Consider the following 16,782-nt stretch of genomic DNA (forward strand, 5'->3'; position numbering starts at 1 on the left):
TATTCATGCCTCGGTGTGGGTGCAACAAAAGTTCACTAGATTGATTCCTGGGATGACAGGATAGGAAGAGATTGAGTAGAATGGGCCTATACCCTCAAGTTTAGAAGAATGAGAAGTGATCTCACTGAAACATAAGAATCTGAAAGGGCTTGCCAGGGTAGATGCTGAGAGGCTGTAACCCTCCCCTGGCTGAAGAATCTAGAACAAGGATAAGAGGTTGGCCATTTAGGACTAAGATAAGGAGAAATTTCTTCTCTAAAGAAGGTGTGAGTCTTTGGAATTCTTTACCAGAGAGCTGAGAATGCTCAGTTGTTGAGTATATTGAAAGCTGAGATCAATAGATTTTTGGACTCTAGGGATAGTCAAAGGATACAGGGATCAGGCAGGAACATGGAGCCATGATCTTATTAAATGGTGGCGTACACTCGAGGAGATAGATGGCCTAAATTTCCTCCTATTTCCAATGTTCTAATGAGGCTGTAATTGGATTTTGGGGTGATTGTATGATCCACACACCCACCAGGAGTTGCATCACAGGAAATCATGGCTGTGCCATTTGTCCTATATCCCAGCCTGTGGATTCACAATTTCCCCATGAGTGCACCACTCCACTGGCATCTAGGAATCTTGCCTACTGTGTACAGTTTTAGCCACCCTTCTTCAAATATACATTACCGTGCTGGAGAGTGTTCAGAAAAGAGTAACAAAGACAATTCTGGCACTTAGAATTGAGAGCCAAAGAGGTAGGTACTTCAGAATCCTGCATAGGCAAAGTATCTTACCCACTGTGACATAGGACAATAACGTGCACTTTACTTGTAATTTTCAATTTAGTGCTCACAGCAGGTAAGGGTTCTGAAAATCATTCCCAAAGAGATAAAAAGATTAAGAGGAAGCATACTTCAGATTTGTAAAGCATAGAGAGGGACAGACACTATAGATAGAAACAGATAATTTCACTTTGGCTGTGAGTGCAGAATTGTACAAAATTGACAAATTAGCTGGAATTTTACTCTATAGAATTTTACAATAGTCTTCTATGTAACAGTTACGATTGCATTAATATTTTTACGACAGCACCTCCCAAGCCCGCAATCTCTACCACTCTGAAGAACAAGGCACATGAGAGCATCTGTAAGTGCAAATTCATCTTCAAGTCACACACCATCCTAACTAGAAAACATATTGCTCCTTCATCATCGCAGGGCCAAAATCTTGGAACTGCCTCCCTAACAGCATTTTGGGTGTACCTACACCACACAGACTGCAGTGGTTCAAAAAGGCAGTTCACCACCCCCTTCTCAAGGGCAATAAGGGATGGGCAATAAACGCTGGCTTAACCGGGATGCGAACATTCCACAAACTAATTTAAAAAAACACCTTAACAAAGACTGGCTGAATGCTGGGTTAGGAATGGAATTGGAGGAATGCTGACAGAGAAGATTTAATTTAGTATGGGGTGAAGTAGTTCCCTAGTGTGGAAAATGTCATTTCAAGGAGAACAAATAGAAAAGGTAGTCAGTAATGTTAGGTGCCTAGATAGGACCTTACAGCACAGAAAGAGGCCTTCTGAACCATTGTGCCTATGCAAGCTATCCAACTGGTCCCAGTCGCTCACTCCTTCCCCATAGCTCTGCAAATGTTGCCTTTTTAAGTATCTATCTATTGAATTCTTTTTTGGTGGCTGTGCCTTTGGTTGCCTAAGGTTACCCAAGCTCTGGCATTTCCTTCCTACACCTCTCCACCTTGCTTTCTTCATTTAAGACACGTCTTAAAACCTACCTCTTTGACAAAGCTTTTAGACATCTCACCTAATATCCCCTTACGTGGCTCAGTTTTATAATGCTCCTGTGAAGTGCCTTGCGATGTTTTCTTATATTAAAGGTGCTATATGAGGTGGTGTTGTTGAAATTTAGAATTAAATTTGCTTCCACCACCATTTCCAGTAGGCTGGCATGTTTTTGCATGATTTACTTGCAGGAGCTAGGAAGAGTCCTACAAAACCTTGCTTCAGAAGATCAAAATGTTTATTATGGAGGCCATGATAGAATGAATTGCATGGTATTTAGAGCATCATAGAATGTAATCACACAGAAGGCGGTCATTCAGCCCATTTTGTCTGTACTGGCTCTTTGAGAGACAGAACTATCAAATTGGTCCCCATTCCGGCCTACTCTTTTCCCACAGCCCAGCAATTTTTTCTCTTTGAATATATATCCAATTCTTAACACCGTGCTGCAAATTATTATTACTAATGATTTATTAAATCAATAAGTTTGGCTAGGCTAATGTCTTTATTTGTGCCTGTTCTGATTTCTATCATTATCAGCAGCTTGCATCCAATAAAGCTTTCAAACAGGTAGACCAACAACAACTTGTATTTATATATATTCCCAAATATATTCATTCATATGCCGAAACTCTTAATCATGCCTTCGTGACCTCTAGACTCGACTATTCTAACATGCTCCTGGCTGGTCTCCCACATTCCACACTCCGTAAACTTGGGGTCATCCAAAACTCTGCCATCCTTGTGTTAACTTGCAACAAGCCCTGTTCATCAATCACTCCTGTGCCTGATGGCATCTCCCTATCTCTGTAATCTCCTCCAGCCCTGCAACCCTCCAAGATATCTGCACTCATCTAATTCTTGCCTCTTGAAGATCCCTGATTTTGATCACTCCATTATTGGTGGCTGTACCTTCAGTTGCTTGGGTTCTAAACTGTGGAATACCCTTCATATCCCTCTCCGCCTCTCTACCTCGCTTTCCTCCTTTAAGACACTCCTTAAACCTATTTTTTTTTACCAAGTTTCTGGTCATCTGACCTAATGTCTCCTTATGTGGCTTGCTACCATACTTTGCTTTATATGTTCCTGTGAAGTGCCTTGGCCACTTCATTATGTTAAATATAAATATAAGTTGTTCTTGTCATAATGCCTTTAGCATAGCAGAATGTCCCAGGGTGCTTCAGAGGAGAAATTACCAAATAAAATTTGACCCTAAAGATGTTAGGATAGGTCACCAAAAACTTAGTCAGATAGGTTTTAAGGTGCACCTTAAAAGGAGGAAAGCAAGGTTGTGAGTTTCAGGGAAAGAAATCTAGAGATTAGGGCCTAGAAACTGAAGACACTGTGGTGTGATGAAAATCAGAGATGCACAAAAGGGGCTAGAAATGGAAGAGGCAGAGATCTCACAGGGCTGTAGGAGTTTACATAGATAGGGAGCGGCGAGGAAATAAAGGCCTTTGGATCAAAGCCAGGAGATTTTCATCTTCTGCACACTTCAGGTGTACAATATTCAGAAGTTTTTGCTCATGCTGCTACAGGCTTTGAGTTATTGTTAAATAGTTTCACAATAGTCTCTGCTATTCATAGTGCAAGCTAGCAAAAAATTGGATTAATAACTGACCTGTCCTAGCATTTACTGTCAACCCATCCACAATCATTTTTCTGGTGCAATACAGTTTAACTATTGGTTAACAGTCGTGCATCTCCTAAAATGCAGAACTGAAATCATATTTCTGCAATAACAATCTCTCAATATCTCACTAACGTCATTGGTTTCCTGATTAAAACTAGTTTTAAGAACAAATAAAATAAGGAATAACCTCATTTGAAACCAAAGGCCACAAGATCTTAATGCCTCAAAAAATATATCTGTATCTTATGAACTAGTGTGTGAATCTGTTAACTTTCTGTCTCAGGCTATTCTGTGTCCAAACTTAATTGCTCAACAACAAAGGAGGAGAATATCTCCACACACTTATCTTATTTAAACACCATGCAACATTTTACCGTGTGAAAGGTACTGTATAAATGCAAGTAGTTGTTATGTGATGTGATGCACCTTGAGATTTTTCTGTAAGTTAAAGATATTGTACAAAACGCAAGTTGTGCCAGTGAAAAAGAGGTAAGCTGGCTGCCCCTCCAAAATTCAGCTCCTATACAGCTGGCTCCCAAAATATAATGGCAGTTATAATAAAAATATCAATAATCTAAATTTATATAGGAAAAAGGAAATAACTTGCATTGTTGTAGAGCCTCTCACATCCACATGATGTTCCAGGTAATTAAGTACTTTTGAAATGCCGTTCAATAAACTCCATTGAAACCAGATGACCTGGTCATTTATCTCATTGCCATTTTTCAGAGCTCGCTGTGCACAGCTTGGATGCTATGCTTCTTACATCACAAAGGTGACTATTTTGCAAAAAGCACTTCATTGGTAAAGTGCCTTGAATACCTCAAGATTCTGAAAGAGGTTATGTAAATGCAAGATCTTTCTTTCACATATAAACATGCAGAGGATTGCTCACACATATGTGTGTGCATGTACGCCCATAACGCACAACAAATTGCATTTATATAGCACCTTAATGTACTAAAATGTCCCAAGGGGCATTATCAAATGAAATTTGCCATCAAGCCACAAAAGGAGATATTAGGACAGATGATCAAAAGCTTGGTCAAAGGGATAGGTTTTAAGGAGCACCCTAAAGGAGGAATGAAAGGTGGAGAGGCAGAGAGGTTTAGATGGGGAATTTCTGAGTTTTATGGCATTGGCAGCTGAAGGCACAGCCTCCAACGATGGAACGATTAAAATCAGGGATGTGCAAGAGGCCAGAATTGGAGCACTGCAGATATCTCAGAGGGTTATAGGGCTGGAGGAAGTTAGAGAGAGTTAGGGAGGCGCAAGGCCATGGAGGTATTTGAAAACAAGAATGAGAATTTTGAAATAGAGGCGTTGCTCTACTGTAAGCCAATGTAGGTCAGCGAGCACAGGAGTAGTGGATGAACAGAATTTGGTGCATGTTAGGGCAAGTGCAGCAGAGCTTTGGAGGAACGTAAGTTTATAGAGGGTGGAAGATTGGAGGCCGTCCAGGAATGCGTTAGAGTAGGCAGGTCTAGAAAGACAAAGACATGAATGAGGGTTTCAGCAGATGAGCTGAGTCAGGAGTTGAGTTGAATGATGTTATGGATGTGGAAAAGAGACCGTCTTAGTGATGGCACAAATATATGGCCAGAAGCTCATCTCAGCATTAAATATGACACCAAGGTTGAGAACAGTCTGGCTCAGCCTCAGACAGTTGACAAGGAGAGCGCTCGACTCGATGGCTCATTAATGGAGCTTGTGGCCGAATTTTGCAATGTCAACAATGGTGACATGCTTCATGTTCTCCATTTGTTGTTTTATTTGTTCAAGGGATGTTGTTGTCACCAGCAAAGCTGGCATTTATCACCCATCCCTCATTGCTCTCGAGAAGGTGGTGGTGAGCTGCCTTCTTGAATTTCTGGTGTAGGTACACCCACAGTGCTGTTAGGAAGGGATTCCAGGATTTTGACCCAGTGACACTGAAGAAACAGTGATATAGTTCCAAGTCAGGATGGTGAGTGGCTTGGAGGGGAACTTGCAGGTGGTGGTGTTCCCATGTGTCTGCTGCCTTCTAAATGGCAGAGGTTGTGGGTTTGTAAGGTGCTGTCGAAGGAGCCTTGGTAAGTTGCTGCATCTTGTAGATGGTACATACTGCTGCGACTGTGCATCAATGGTGGAGGGGGTGAATGTTTAAGCTGGTGAATAGGCTGTCAATCAAGCGGACTGCTTTGTCCTGGATGGTGTCGAGCTTCTTGAGTGTTGTTGGAGCTGCACTCATCCAGGCAAGTGAAGAGTATTCTGTCACACTCCTGACTTGTGCCTTGCAGATGGTACACAGGCTTTGGGGAGACAGGAGGTGAGTTATTTGCCACAAGATTCCCAGCATCTGACCTGCTCTCTTGGCTACAGTATTTATATGGCTAGTGATGTTCAGCTGCTGGTCAATGGGAACTCCCAGGACATTGATAGTGGGGGAATTCAGTGATGGTAATGCCATTCAACATCAAGAGGCAATGGTTAGATTCTCTCTTGTTGGGAATGGTCATTACCTGACACTTGTGTGGTGCAAATGTTACCTGGCACTTATCAGCCCAAGCCTAAATCCAGGTCTTGCTGATTTGGACACGGATTACTTCAGTATCTGAGGAGGTATGAATGGTACTGAATATGGTGCAAATCATCAGCCGAATCCCTACCTGAACTTATGATGGAGGGAAGGTCATTGATGAATCAGCTGAAGATGGTTGGGCCTAGGACACTACCTTGAGAAACCCCTGCAGCGAAGTCTTGGGGCTAAGATGATCGGCCTCCAACAACCACAACCATCTCCTTTTGTGCTAGGTATGACTCTAACCAGTGGAGAGTTTTCCCCGATTCCCATTGACTTCAGTTTTGTTCAGTCTCCTTGATGCCACACTCAGTCAAATTCTTCCTTAATGTCAAGGACAGTCATCAGGCCTCACCTCTTGAGTTCAGTTCTTTTGTCCAGGTTTGGACCAAGGATAGGAACTGAGGCTAGGTGTCCCTGACAGTGAGGAAGTTACTGCTGAGTAAGTGCTGCTTTGTAGCACTGGCAACGACACCTTCCACCACTTTGCTTATGATCGAGGGTGGAATGAAGGGGCAGAAATTGGCTGGATTAGGTTTTTACTGCTGTTTGTGGAAATTGGAAACGTGTAGCAGCTTCCAGATTGGATTTACCCACTACAGTGCGCAACGTTGCGATGGGCAAAACAAAGTCATCCCAAGGCCTCATAACTTCTATCATTGAGGTGCAGATATAAACAGCAGGTAGGAAACAAGTGTGAATTTGGGATAATTGACTGCTAATTACAAATTGATCAAAAATCTTAGACTTGGCATTTTTAGGCACAGTCACCGCTTCTCATTTTGTGAATACTTAATGAGGAGGCCCATACCACAAAGGATCTCTCAAATGTTATAATGGATTCAAGTATATGATTTTTGAGGTGGTGATGAAGTAGAGCTGGGCGTCAGCGCACTTGTGGAACCTTACGTTTTTTTGGATGATGTCGGCAAGGCCAGCAAGTAGATGAGAAATAGGAGGGGGGCTTTATGTGTGAGGGCTTGTACAGGGAACGATGCTGGGGTAGGAGGAGAAGCTATACTCTGGCTACAAGCGGATGGATAGGAATTAAATGAGGTGAGGGCTGTCCCACCCAGCTGAACTACGGTACACAGAGGTGTTCGAGAATTACGGTGCAGTCAACAATGTCAAAGGTTGCAGACTGGTCAAGAAAGGCAAGCGGGGGGATGGTTTCCATAGTCACATAGGATGTCATTTGTGACTTTAATAAGAACCATGTTGGTACTGGGGCAAGGGTGATGACCTGATTTTTGGTGGGGGAGGGGGGGTTAGAACATAATTTTATGGGAAATGTGGGCACAGATTTGGGTGGTGACAACATGTTAAAGGACTTTGGAGTGGAAAGGTAGGTTAGAGATGGGGCAGTTTTGCAAACGCACAGGGTATTTTTTTGAGGAGAGCGGCAATGATGGCAGACTTGAAGGGGAGGGGGTCAGTGCCTGAGAAGAGACAACTGCTAATATCAGTTAGCATGGGGGCTAGGAACGGAAGTTAGGTGATTATCAGTTTACTGGGAGCAGGAGGTGGGTCTCATGGACAAGATAGCCTTGGGAGGCAGCATGAGGGGAGATAAGTCAGAAGTTAGAGAAAGATGTGAGTTCAGGGCTAGAGTGGAAGAGGAACATTAGAGGAATCATGTCCCAGAGGTCTAGGGAAGGGGAAAAGGCAGCTGAATGGATGGTCTCAATTTCAGGGACAAATTGCATGTCAGCCATGGCACTGTTGGTAGCACACTCACCTCTAAATTACAAGCTCTGGGTTCAAGTCCCACTCCAGAGCTTGAGCACAAAAATAATACGGACACTCCAGTGCGGTACTAAAGGTGCACTGCTCTGGCGGAGATGCCGTCTTTCGGCCAAGACATTAAACTGAGTATCTGCTTGAGTGGATGTGAAAGATTCCATGGCACTATTTTGAAGAACAGCAGCAGAGTTATTGCCAGTATCCTGGCCGATATTTATCCCTCAGCCAACGAAAATCAGGTGACTGGGTCACATTGCTATTTGTAGGAGTTTGCTGAATGCAAATTGGCTGCCATGTTTCCTACATTACAACAGTGACCACACTTCAAAAAGTACTTCATTATCTGTAAAGCATTTTGAGACATCCAGTGGTTGTGAAAGGCTCTATATAAATGCAAGTCTTTTTTTCTCTTTTTCCTTGTTGTTGGAGGTCAAAAACACACAGACCCAAACACTGATTTGAATGCTTATGTACAGGCATTGTGTTTGCAAAACTCTTTTTATTAAAACTACAGAAATGCAATATAGGAAACAAACCCAAACATAAGAAACAGTTAATCACTGAGCTTTTTTAGGTGTGTGAAGGGAATGCTTTGGCTCAATACTAAAAAAGACCATATCTCCCTTTTCCTTTTCCCTCCTGAGGTGCTCGGCTAGCTGTGGGGGCTTGGGGGTGAGTGAGGATGTTCAATTCTGTGCGACAGTTCCCTTCTTGAGCCTCCTGTTAAACAGCTCAGCAACCTGAAGTCGTCAGTTTATGAACCAGCAGGGTCTTGGTAATGTTCGAAATTTGCAGCAGGAGCACTACACTCATTTGTGCTTGGAGTTCCCAGGGGTTTATCTGCAGACATTGGGCGGGGTCCCATTCTGGTAAGTGATAGGACATCAGCTGTGATGGCTTCTGTGAGAAGCAATTGTTGAGTCGCAGGCCTGAGATCTCAGTTGTTTGGGAAAAGGTTGCAAAGTCATGGGAAACACTTGATTTCGTTTTTTTTTGAGCTGGGGCTGCTTCAGTGAATAATGTGAGTCAACATTTAAAATTTTATGGAAACAGCTGCTGCTGACACACAATGATTTACCGCAGAACGATTTCAAGCCAAAAAGGGTACAGTACTGCAGTCTCCATTTCAGGGCTCTTTATAATGGCATATCCAGAAGCAAGCAGTGATAGATATTAAGGATTCCCGAGTTGCAACATAAACTGCTTTATTTAACTTATCTATTACAGGATAACTTAACGGCAAATGGGGACAGTTTATTATCTGGGCTGACACTCCCAGTGCAGGACTGAAAGATGGCTGCATCCAATTGAAAGTAAAGGCACACAATGCTGAAAAGATTAGTGGTAGGGCAGAAAGTTTTAGAAATCAGCAAAAAATGAGGGGGAGAAATTGGAATATGAGAGAAAACTAGTAAGAAACATAAAAACAGCTTCTACAAGTATATAGAAAGGAATAGAGTAGCTAAAGCAAGCATTGGCCCCTTAGGAAATGAGGCTGGGGAATTAATAATAGGAAACAAGGAAATGGCAAAGATTTTGATCAAGTATTTTGTATCTGTCTTCACTGCAGAAGACACAAAATGTGTCCCAAGAGTAGCAGAAAATCAAAAGGGAGGAGAAACTTAAAACAGCCACTAGAGAAAAAGTAATGGGATATTAATAGGACTGAAGACTGACAAGTCCCCTGGTCCTGATAGCCTGCATCCCAAGTCTTAAAATAAGTGGCTTGCAGAGATAGGGGTTCATCGGCTGTAATCTTCCAAAATCCCCTAGAATCTGGAAAGGTCTTAGTGTTGTAGAAAACCCCAAATGTAACACTGCTGTTCAAGAAAGGAGGGAGAATGAAAGCAGGAAGTCATAGGCCAGTTAGCCTAACATCTGTTATTGGGAAATCCATTGTTAAAGTGTTTGTATTATGATTTTCTAAATGTTCTGCTACTATCGGGCAAAGTCAACACGGTTTCTGTGAAAGGAAAATCCTGTTTGACAAATTAATCAGTGTTCTTTGAGGGTGTAACAAGCAAGGAGGAAAAAAGGGGAACTAGTGGATGCAATGTATTTAGATTTCCAAAAGGTATTTGATAAGGTGCTCCATAAAAGATTACTGCATAAGATAACAGCTCATGTTGTTGGAGCTGATATAGCATGGATAGAGGCTTGGCTAACACAGGAAACAGAGACTCAGGATAAATGAGCTATTTTCAGGATGGCCATAACTAGTGGAGAGCCACAGGATCAATGCTGGGGCCTCAACTATTTACAATCTATACTGATGACTTGGATGAAGGGGTTGACTTATGAGGAAAGGTTGAGCAGGTTGGGCCTATACTCATCGAAATTTAGAAGAAGGAGAGGCGGTCTTATTGAGACATATGATTGAGGGGGCTTAAGACAGAGTAAATGCTGAGAGGATGTTTCCCCTTCTGAGGAATCTAGAACTAGGGGACAGAGTCTTAAAATATGGGGTCTCCCATTTAAGATGGAGATGAGGAGGAATTTCTTCTCTCAGAAGGTCAGCAGTCTTTGGAATTCTCTTCCCCAGTGAGCAGTAGAACCTTGGTCATGGAGTATATTCAAGGATGAGTTAGGTAGATTCTTGATCTACATGAGTTATTGGGGGCAGGCAGGAGTAAAGCCACAATCAGCTCAGCCATGATCTTACTGAGTGGCAGGACAGACTTGAGGGGCCGAATGGCCTACTCCTCCTATTTTCTCTGCTGCTATGCTCTGCACTGGCGGAGATGTGGTCTTTTAGATGAAATATTAAATGCAAGGCCCACCTGCCCTCTCAGGTGAAGTAAACAATCTCCTGGCGCTATGGTAAAGGAGTGCAGGGGAGATTCCCCAGTCTCATAGCAAATATTCATCTCTCAATCAACTTCACCAAAAACAGATGGGTTGGCCATCATCATATTGCTGCGTGTGGGATCTTGCTGTGCACAAATTGCTGTGCTTCCTGCATTACAAGACTGACTACACTTTAAACAGTACTTTATTGGCTGTAAAGTGCTTTGGAACTCCCTGTGGTCGAAAAAGGCAGTGAATAAACGTCTTTTCCTTCTTTGATGGGTGGATGCGATAGCCAACTTCAGGATCATGTGGATAAACGTTCAGTTCAATATCTCGGATTTGAACTCAGCTCTCCCTGGCACTCACTATAATGGATGACTCAGAGGTCAGTTGTTAAATTGGTATTCTGCCCTGTACACGCAATGTTTTGTCCAATACCTTTATTGGCACTGGAGGAATCTACAAGTAATGTTGTAGTTTCAAACTCCGAGGTTGTGTGCTACTTGTAACCAAAAAAAAATGGCCATCCTCAGAATCAGGCCGACTACTGCAACAACTTTTTCAACATTTGCTGAAAAGTTTCCCGATCTCAATCACTAGTCTGTGACGTTCTCTCTGCAATCATATCCCGTCATTCCACTAAAATCAAGAACAACTGGATAAACTGATCAGCAGCAAATCTACACAACAGCTCATTCGCAGAGCGAGTTTGGCAGCTCGACAGGCTCAGTAGGTCGAGTAGCAAGCACATCATGTCAAACAGTATCAGAGGCAGAGCGTGGCAGTGCCAGCCTTAGTGCCAACTTGCAGAGGCTAGATCTTCAGTGAGAAGTGAGAAGAATTGGGGGAGAAAAGAAAATTAGACTACCCGCTATCCTGAAAGAAAAGTAAAGTGGCACAGTGTGGACACAAGGCCTGAGAGGAAGAAACCCTCTCCCCACAGGCAAGTGGATTGCAGGAAAGCAGGAATAACATTACAAACAGAAGCTCTACCTCTCCAACTTAACCTTGCAATGACCTGTGCTGCCAAGGCAACACACACCAAGTTCCAGTTCAATCCGTGATTGGTGCATAATCAATGTCTGTCAGGATGGTTTTGGTGGATGTGAAAGAAAAGATTTAGATTCACATTGTGCCTTCACAACCTCAGGATGTCTCCAAGTGCTTTACAGCCAATGAAGTACCTTCTGAAATATATTCACTGCTGTAATGTAGGAAAGACAGTCAGATTAAGCACAGCAAGATTCCACAAATAGTGACGAGATGAATCCTTTGTTTTAGCGATAAAAATTGGCCAAGACAACTTATAGTTATATAACACTTTTAATGTAATAAAGCTTCCCAAGGCACTTCACAGAGCAAAATATGACACTGTACAAGGAGATATTAGACCAGGTGACTAAGGTTTGGTCAAAGAGATAGGTTATAAGGAGTGTCTTAAAAAAGGAATGTAAAGGAGAGAGGCAGAGAGGCTTAGGGAGGAATATTCTAGAGCTTAGGGCCTAGGCAACTAACAAAACAGGATGGCACCCCTGCTTTTCATTGATTAGTGCCATGGGATCATTTACATCCACCCGAATGGGCAGACTGGGTCTTGACTCGGCGTTGCCTCTGAAAGAGGCACCTATGACAATGCAGCAGTTCCTCAGTTCTGCACTCAAGTCCCAGCCTGAATTCTGTGCTCTAGTCTTTGGAGAATGTGGCTTGAACCCACAATAATCTGAGTTTCCAAGGTACCATACATGTCCAGACCTGAACCAGCAGCTAGTGCACAATCAACGACAAACAGGAAATTGAAAAGTATGTCCGTCCTCGGAGACCTTGGTATTTGCTGGAGTCAAAAGGTTGAGCAGTAACCCGTCCATGCGATATCTGATTTCGATGCCAGGATCACCCATCATGGGATGGTGTCAGACAGCATGGCGGAGAAGAGCGTGTTCAAGAGGGTTGGCGCTAGCACACAGCCCCATTTAACTCCATTAATCACTGGGAAAGAGTCAGAAGACTCACCGTCATCCAGGACACATGCAAGCTTGTCATCACAGAACTGTTGAGCCATTGGCGATGAATTTCACAAGGCAGCCAAATTTCTCCATTCCTTCCAAAGGTCATCACGGCTGACTGGTTCAAAGGCTTTAGTCAGGTCGACAAATGTGTGTAGAGCTCCATGTTCTGTTCCTGGCATTTCCACTGGAGTTGTCGAACTGCAAACGCCATGTCAATTGTTCCTCAACATTTGCTAAAACCACACCGACTCTCTGGCAGCAGGTCCTGGTCCAGATGTTGCACTAAGCAGTTCAGGAGGATTGTAGTGAAGATTTTGCTGGCAATGGAGAGGAGTGAAATTCCTCTATGATTGTCACAAGATTGGCCAGTTTCCTTCTGCTAGGGGAAAATGGAGGCATCTTTGTATTCTTGCGGGATGGTTCCTTGCTCCCACATAGACTGAAAGAGTTCACTGAGCTTCTTGACCTCCAACTTTGTAGACCTCAGCTGGAATAGAATCAGCTCCTGGAGCTATGCCACCTGACAGGAGTTTGATTGTGCTTGTCATTTCTAACAGCACGAGAGAGTCATCAAAACAGCAGTTGATGGCAACCTGTTGATTGCTTCTCCATTGATGGTCGTGGCCGATTGGGGATGTGGTTAAAATGCTCTGCTCATCTTTTTAGAATTTAGGCCTTAGAATTTAGGCTTTCCCTGTGAGTAGTGTTGACCTGTCAGCACAGAGGATTGGTGATGAAGCAGTAGTCTGGGCCCGGAGACAGACTTCAGGGCATCGTAGAATCTCTTGAGCTGGCATGCCAAGCATCCACACCATATTGAGACAGTCACAACGGAGTTGGACTGGTCATGTTGCCAGAATGCCTTACAATCCCTTACTAAAGTGAGTCGTCTAAGGAGAGCTCGAGTCTGGGGTGCATTCTCATGGCGGTCAAAGGAAGCACTACAAGGACACTCTGAAGGTTTCACTTGGAGGTTTTGATGTTAACTTCGAGTCCGAGGGGAAGCTCGCCCAGGATCACTGCACCCAGTGCAATCAAGTAAAAGAAATGGTGCGGCCGCTTTCAAAAGCGACCGTATGTCAGAGGCAGAGAGAAAAACACAAGGAGAGGAAATCCTGAGCCAGCAACTCGTCCAAAACACAATCATCTGCAGCGTCCAGTCCTATTTGCAACAGAGCCTACTGGAGGCAGGTAGGCCTTAGCAGTCACCTACATACCCACTGGAACCTTAGCAAACACCCCATATGGTCATCTTCACCTCAAAAAGGACAAATGAAGGAATCTGAGTTAATAAAGAAAAAGTTGAAATTGGCAGGGGGAAAGGTGGTCCCTACAGCTAAGGCGGTGAAGTGTACTTCTCTCTGTGGAAAATGATTGGATCCAGTATTTCATTTTCCAGGGTGTGTTGAGTTCGCTGATATCGGGTGGTGGTGGAAAGGGGTGTGGTGGGGGTGGGGGCAGTAAAGTTGCCCCTAATTCCTCCAAGTTAATGGGATCAGAAAATCAGCCATTCCACTGTAGCCATGTGTGGGTGTTGGGCGAGAATAGGGTTAGACTTGACTGCACTGCATCCTGTGGTCAAATTTCCCATCAGCACTCGTTGTCTAGACTCATAGCTGGAATTTGGGGGAGGAGTGCCTGCAGGGGTCAGTATTTCAGGAGATCACCCAAGCATTGGATGGGGCTTGTGAGGCTGGATGAATGTTGCTATGGAGCAGGTGTTGGAAACAGTCAGGGCAACCTCACTAAGACAGAGACATTCACAAGCCCAATTCCACTGTCAAAATACGAATCCCTGTTGGGTTGGCTGGCTGGTCTGCCTGTATCGAGAGCAAACGCAAAACAGTAGGTTTTTGCACATCCGGAGCGTACAAAATATGTTCTGGCTTCCTGTTAAGCTTGTTGGGAGTGGCTGCAGCAATCTCTCTTCTCCCCACTCCAACCCCTACTTCTCTACCCAGTGATCATCCTTCAGAAATCCTCCATTTCCAGCCCTGACATGAAGACAAAACATCAATAACAATATAACCCATAGAGGTTGAACTCTGACCTGGATTTGCTGCTGAAGGAGGTTAATCTTGTGCTGTTGTTGTAGTAGTTGCTGCTGTTGCCTTGCGATCTGTAAGAAAGGACAAGGAACGAGAGACTTTGGTATCAGTTTAAAACCACTCCATTAATAATTTACAATATTTCATTTTTATTTTGACGTTCGTTACCATTATCACCCCTTTTTTTGCCATGTGCCATCATCCCTCGTTGTTTAACTACTCCTGCCCTCCAACCTATCACAGAGCCTTTCTCTTTCTTCTTCTGACCTTTGTCCTCACCCCGTTGGGTTTGATGAAAAGCTGTCCATTTAACATTTCTCAGTCCTGATAAAAAAAAGGCCATCGACCTGAAATATTGGGTTGAAATTTCTCACCAAGTAGGTAGTGACACTGCCCGACTCATGCCTGGGCAGGTGGCTGGACGCTAGGCAGTGTTTTACCGGCAGCACCTAATAAAGAGACCCCTGCCAGGCTCGTTTGAGGATGGCATCCTACCTCCTAGAGCAGCCAGTCCAATCAGAGGGCCCAGCAGTGTCACCGGTGGCAGCCACTGCCAAGAGGAGGAGAAGGTGCCTCCATGCTGAGGCGCCTTTGAAAACAAGGCGAGTTTTTATTAACCATGCCGGGGGCAAGCTGGCTTGGGGGTCAGGAGGGGTAAATCTTCCATCAGCAGGGCTGTAGCTGCTGGGGCAACCATTGCTGCTGGGATGCCGCCAGATTACCCAGTAGTCTCCCCATGTTGCCATGGTACCACCCAGCACCAATAAAATGCTGGCAGGGGAGGGGAAGTGGCCCTTAGTTGGGCAATTAATGGGATTAATTAACTGATTGGTAGATGGCTGAGCCACTGCTGGTAATATCCCATGGCGACGGAAAGGCACGGGCTCTCCTCCTGCTGCTTTCCGCCATCATTTTACCAGCACTCTCACCCCACAGCCCCTCCCCGGAGAGCAGGAAAAGTCCAGCCCATTAAGCTATGTTTCTCTGCCCACAGATGCTGCCTGGCCTGGAGTGTTTTCCAGCATTTTTATTTCATTCTATTGTTCTTTGAAAGAAACAGCTCAAACTTGATGGGACAGGTGGTCTCCCACTGTGCTGTGATATTCTAGATTCCCTGCATCTACAATATTTTGCTTTGGTTTCCGTAATTCGATAAGTGCACCCTGACTGGGACCTTCCTTTTTTGGGCTCAATGCCCACACGTGGCTCGCTGCAGGTGAAAAGGGCCAAGTGGAAAAGCAGGGCCTTCTGACTAAGTGCTCAAGTCTCCATCTGTCTGCGATGGATTTTGGGAATGGAGAGGAAACATTCACGTGGCTTTTTACACCTGAAATGCATCAAAAAAAAAACTTTCCTTTCTTCATCTGAATTTATAAACATCCATTTTCTTTGTTATTTTCTGCACTCTGGGTACTGAAAGCACTGGCCCATCTCTGGGACATGACTCCATGGCAATTTGCCGTGCAAATCTGTTTTTTTACGTGCGTGTCTGGATCAGGCTTGCCAGCATATGGCCCCGTAGGCCGGACGCCGCCCACAAAGCCCCTCTGTGCGGCCCCCTGGACCCAGTTTTCAAAATTACAGTCAAGCAGGCAAGTTTCAATGGAGATACTCCTCCAACCAGAGGCGGTTTCTCTCCTGCATTTGCTGCTGAGCCTATGAGGGAGAGGAACAGTCTCTGAATGGAGGAGCAGCCAACACCGGCGCTCCTGAATGTGGTGAGGGCCAGGGAAGCGAAGGTACATTGGCACTGGAACCCAGGGAGCCAGTTACGTCGGGTGAAGCCTTATCAGGCCCGGGGCGGGGTGGGTGGTGGGGATGGAGGGCGAAGTCTTGTTGGTTCAGGAGGGCCAAGTCCCTTCAGGGCTGTGGAGGAGAGACTGTTGTGGTGAGTATGTGGGAATGAGAGTGTATGTGGGGGGGTTTGGGGAGTGGGGGTGAGAGAGTCTGGGGTGGGGGTTGGGAAGAGGGGGAGAGTGGAGTGCAAGGAATTGGTTGTGTGGGGGGAGTGTGGGAGGCTGAGTGCGTGGCGGGGGAGAGGAGTGAGTGGTCAGAGTGGTGTTTGCCTTGCGACCAGTTTCAGGTTTCTCACTAATGCTCACCACCACACGCCAACATGTACACACGCACCCACAGACAAGTGGGTGAGGGTGAGTGAGTGAGCACCCTGAGACTGGCAGTGAGCCAGACACACGCGCACACACACACACACA

At 44.6% G+C, this 16,782-nt stretch overlaps 1 protein-coding gene across 11 annotated transcripts in view; it reads right to left on the bottom strand.

The window, feature by feature from the left end:
• The window catches only part of sox5 (SRY-box transcription factor 5), a 322,851-nt gene that overhangs the window by 133,378 nt on the left and 172,691 nt on the right, over nt 1-16,782 (bottom strand). For all 11 annotated transcript variants that reach the window (XM_078553632.1, XM_078553638.1, XM_078553630.1 and 8 more), the window contains one exon: nt 14,572-14,640. In XM_078553632.1, coding sequence (XP_078409758.1) covers nt 14,572-14,640 — 69 coding nt within the window. The remainder of the gene's footprint in view (nt 1-14,571; nt 14,641-16,782) is intronic.

Source organism: Cetorhinus maximus, chromosome 12 (genome assembly GCF_964194155.1).
Source record: "Cetorhinus maximus chromosome 12, sCetMax3.hap1.1, whole genome shotgun sequence".
Taxonomy (NCBI): Eukaryota; Metazoa; Chordata; class Chondrichthyes; order Lamniformes; family Cetorhinidae; genus Cetorhinus; species Cetorhinus maximus.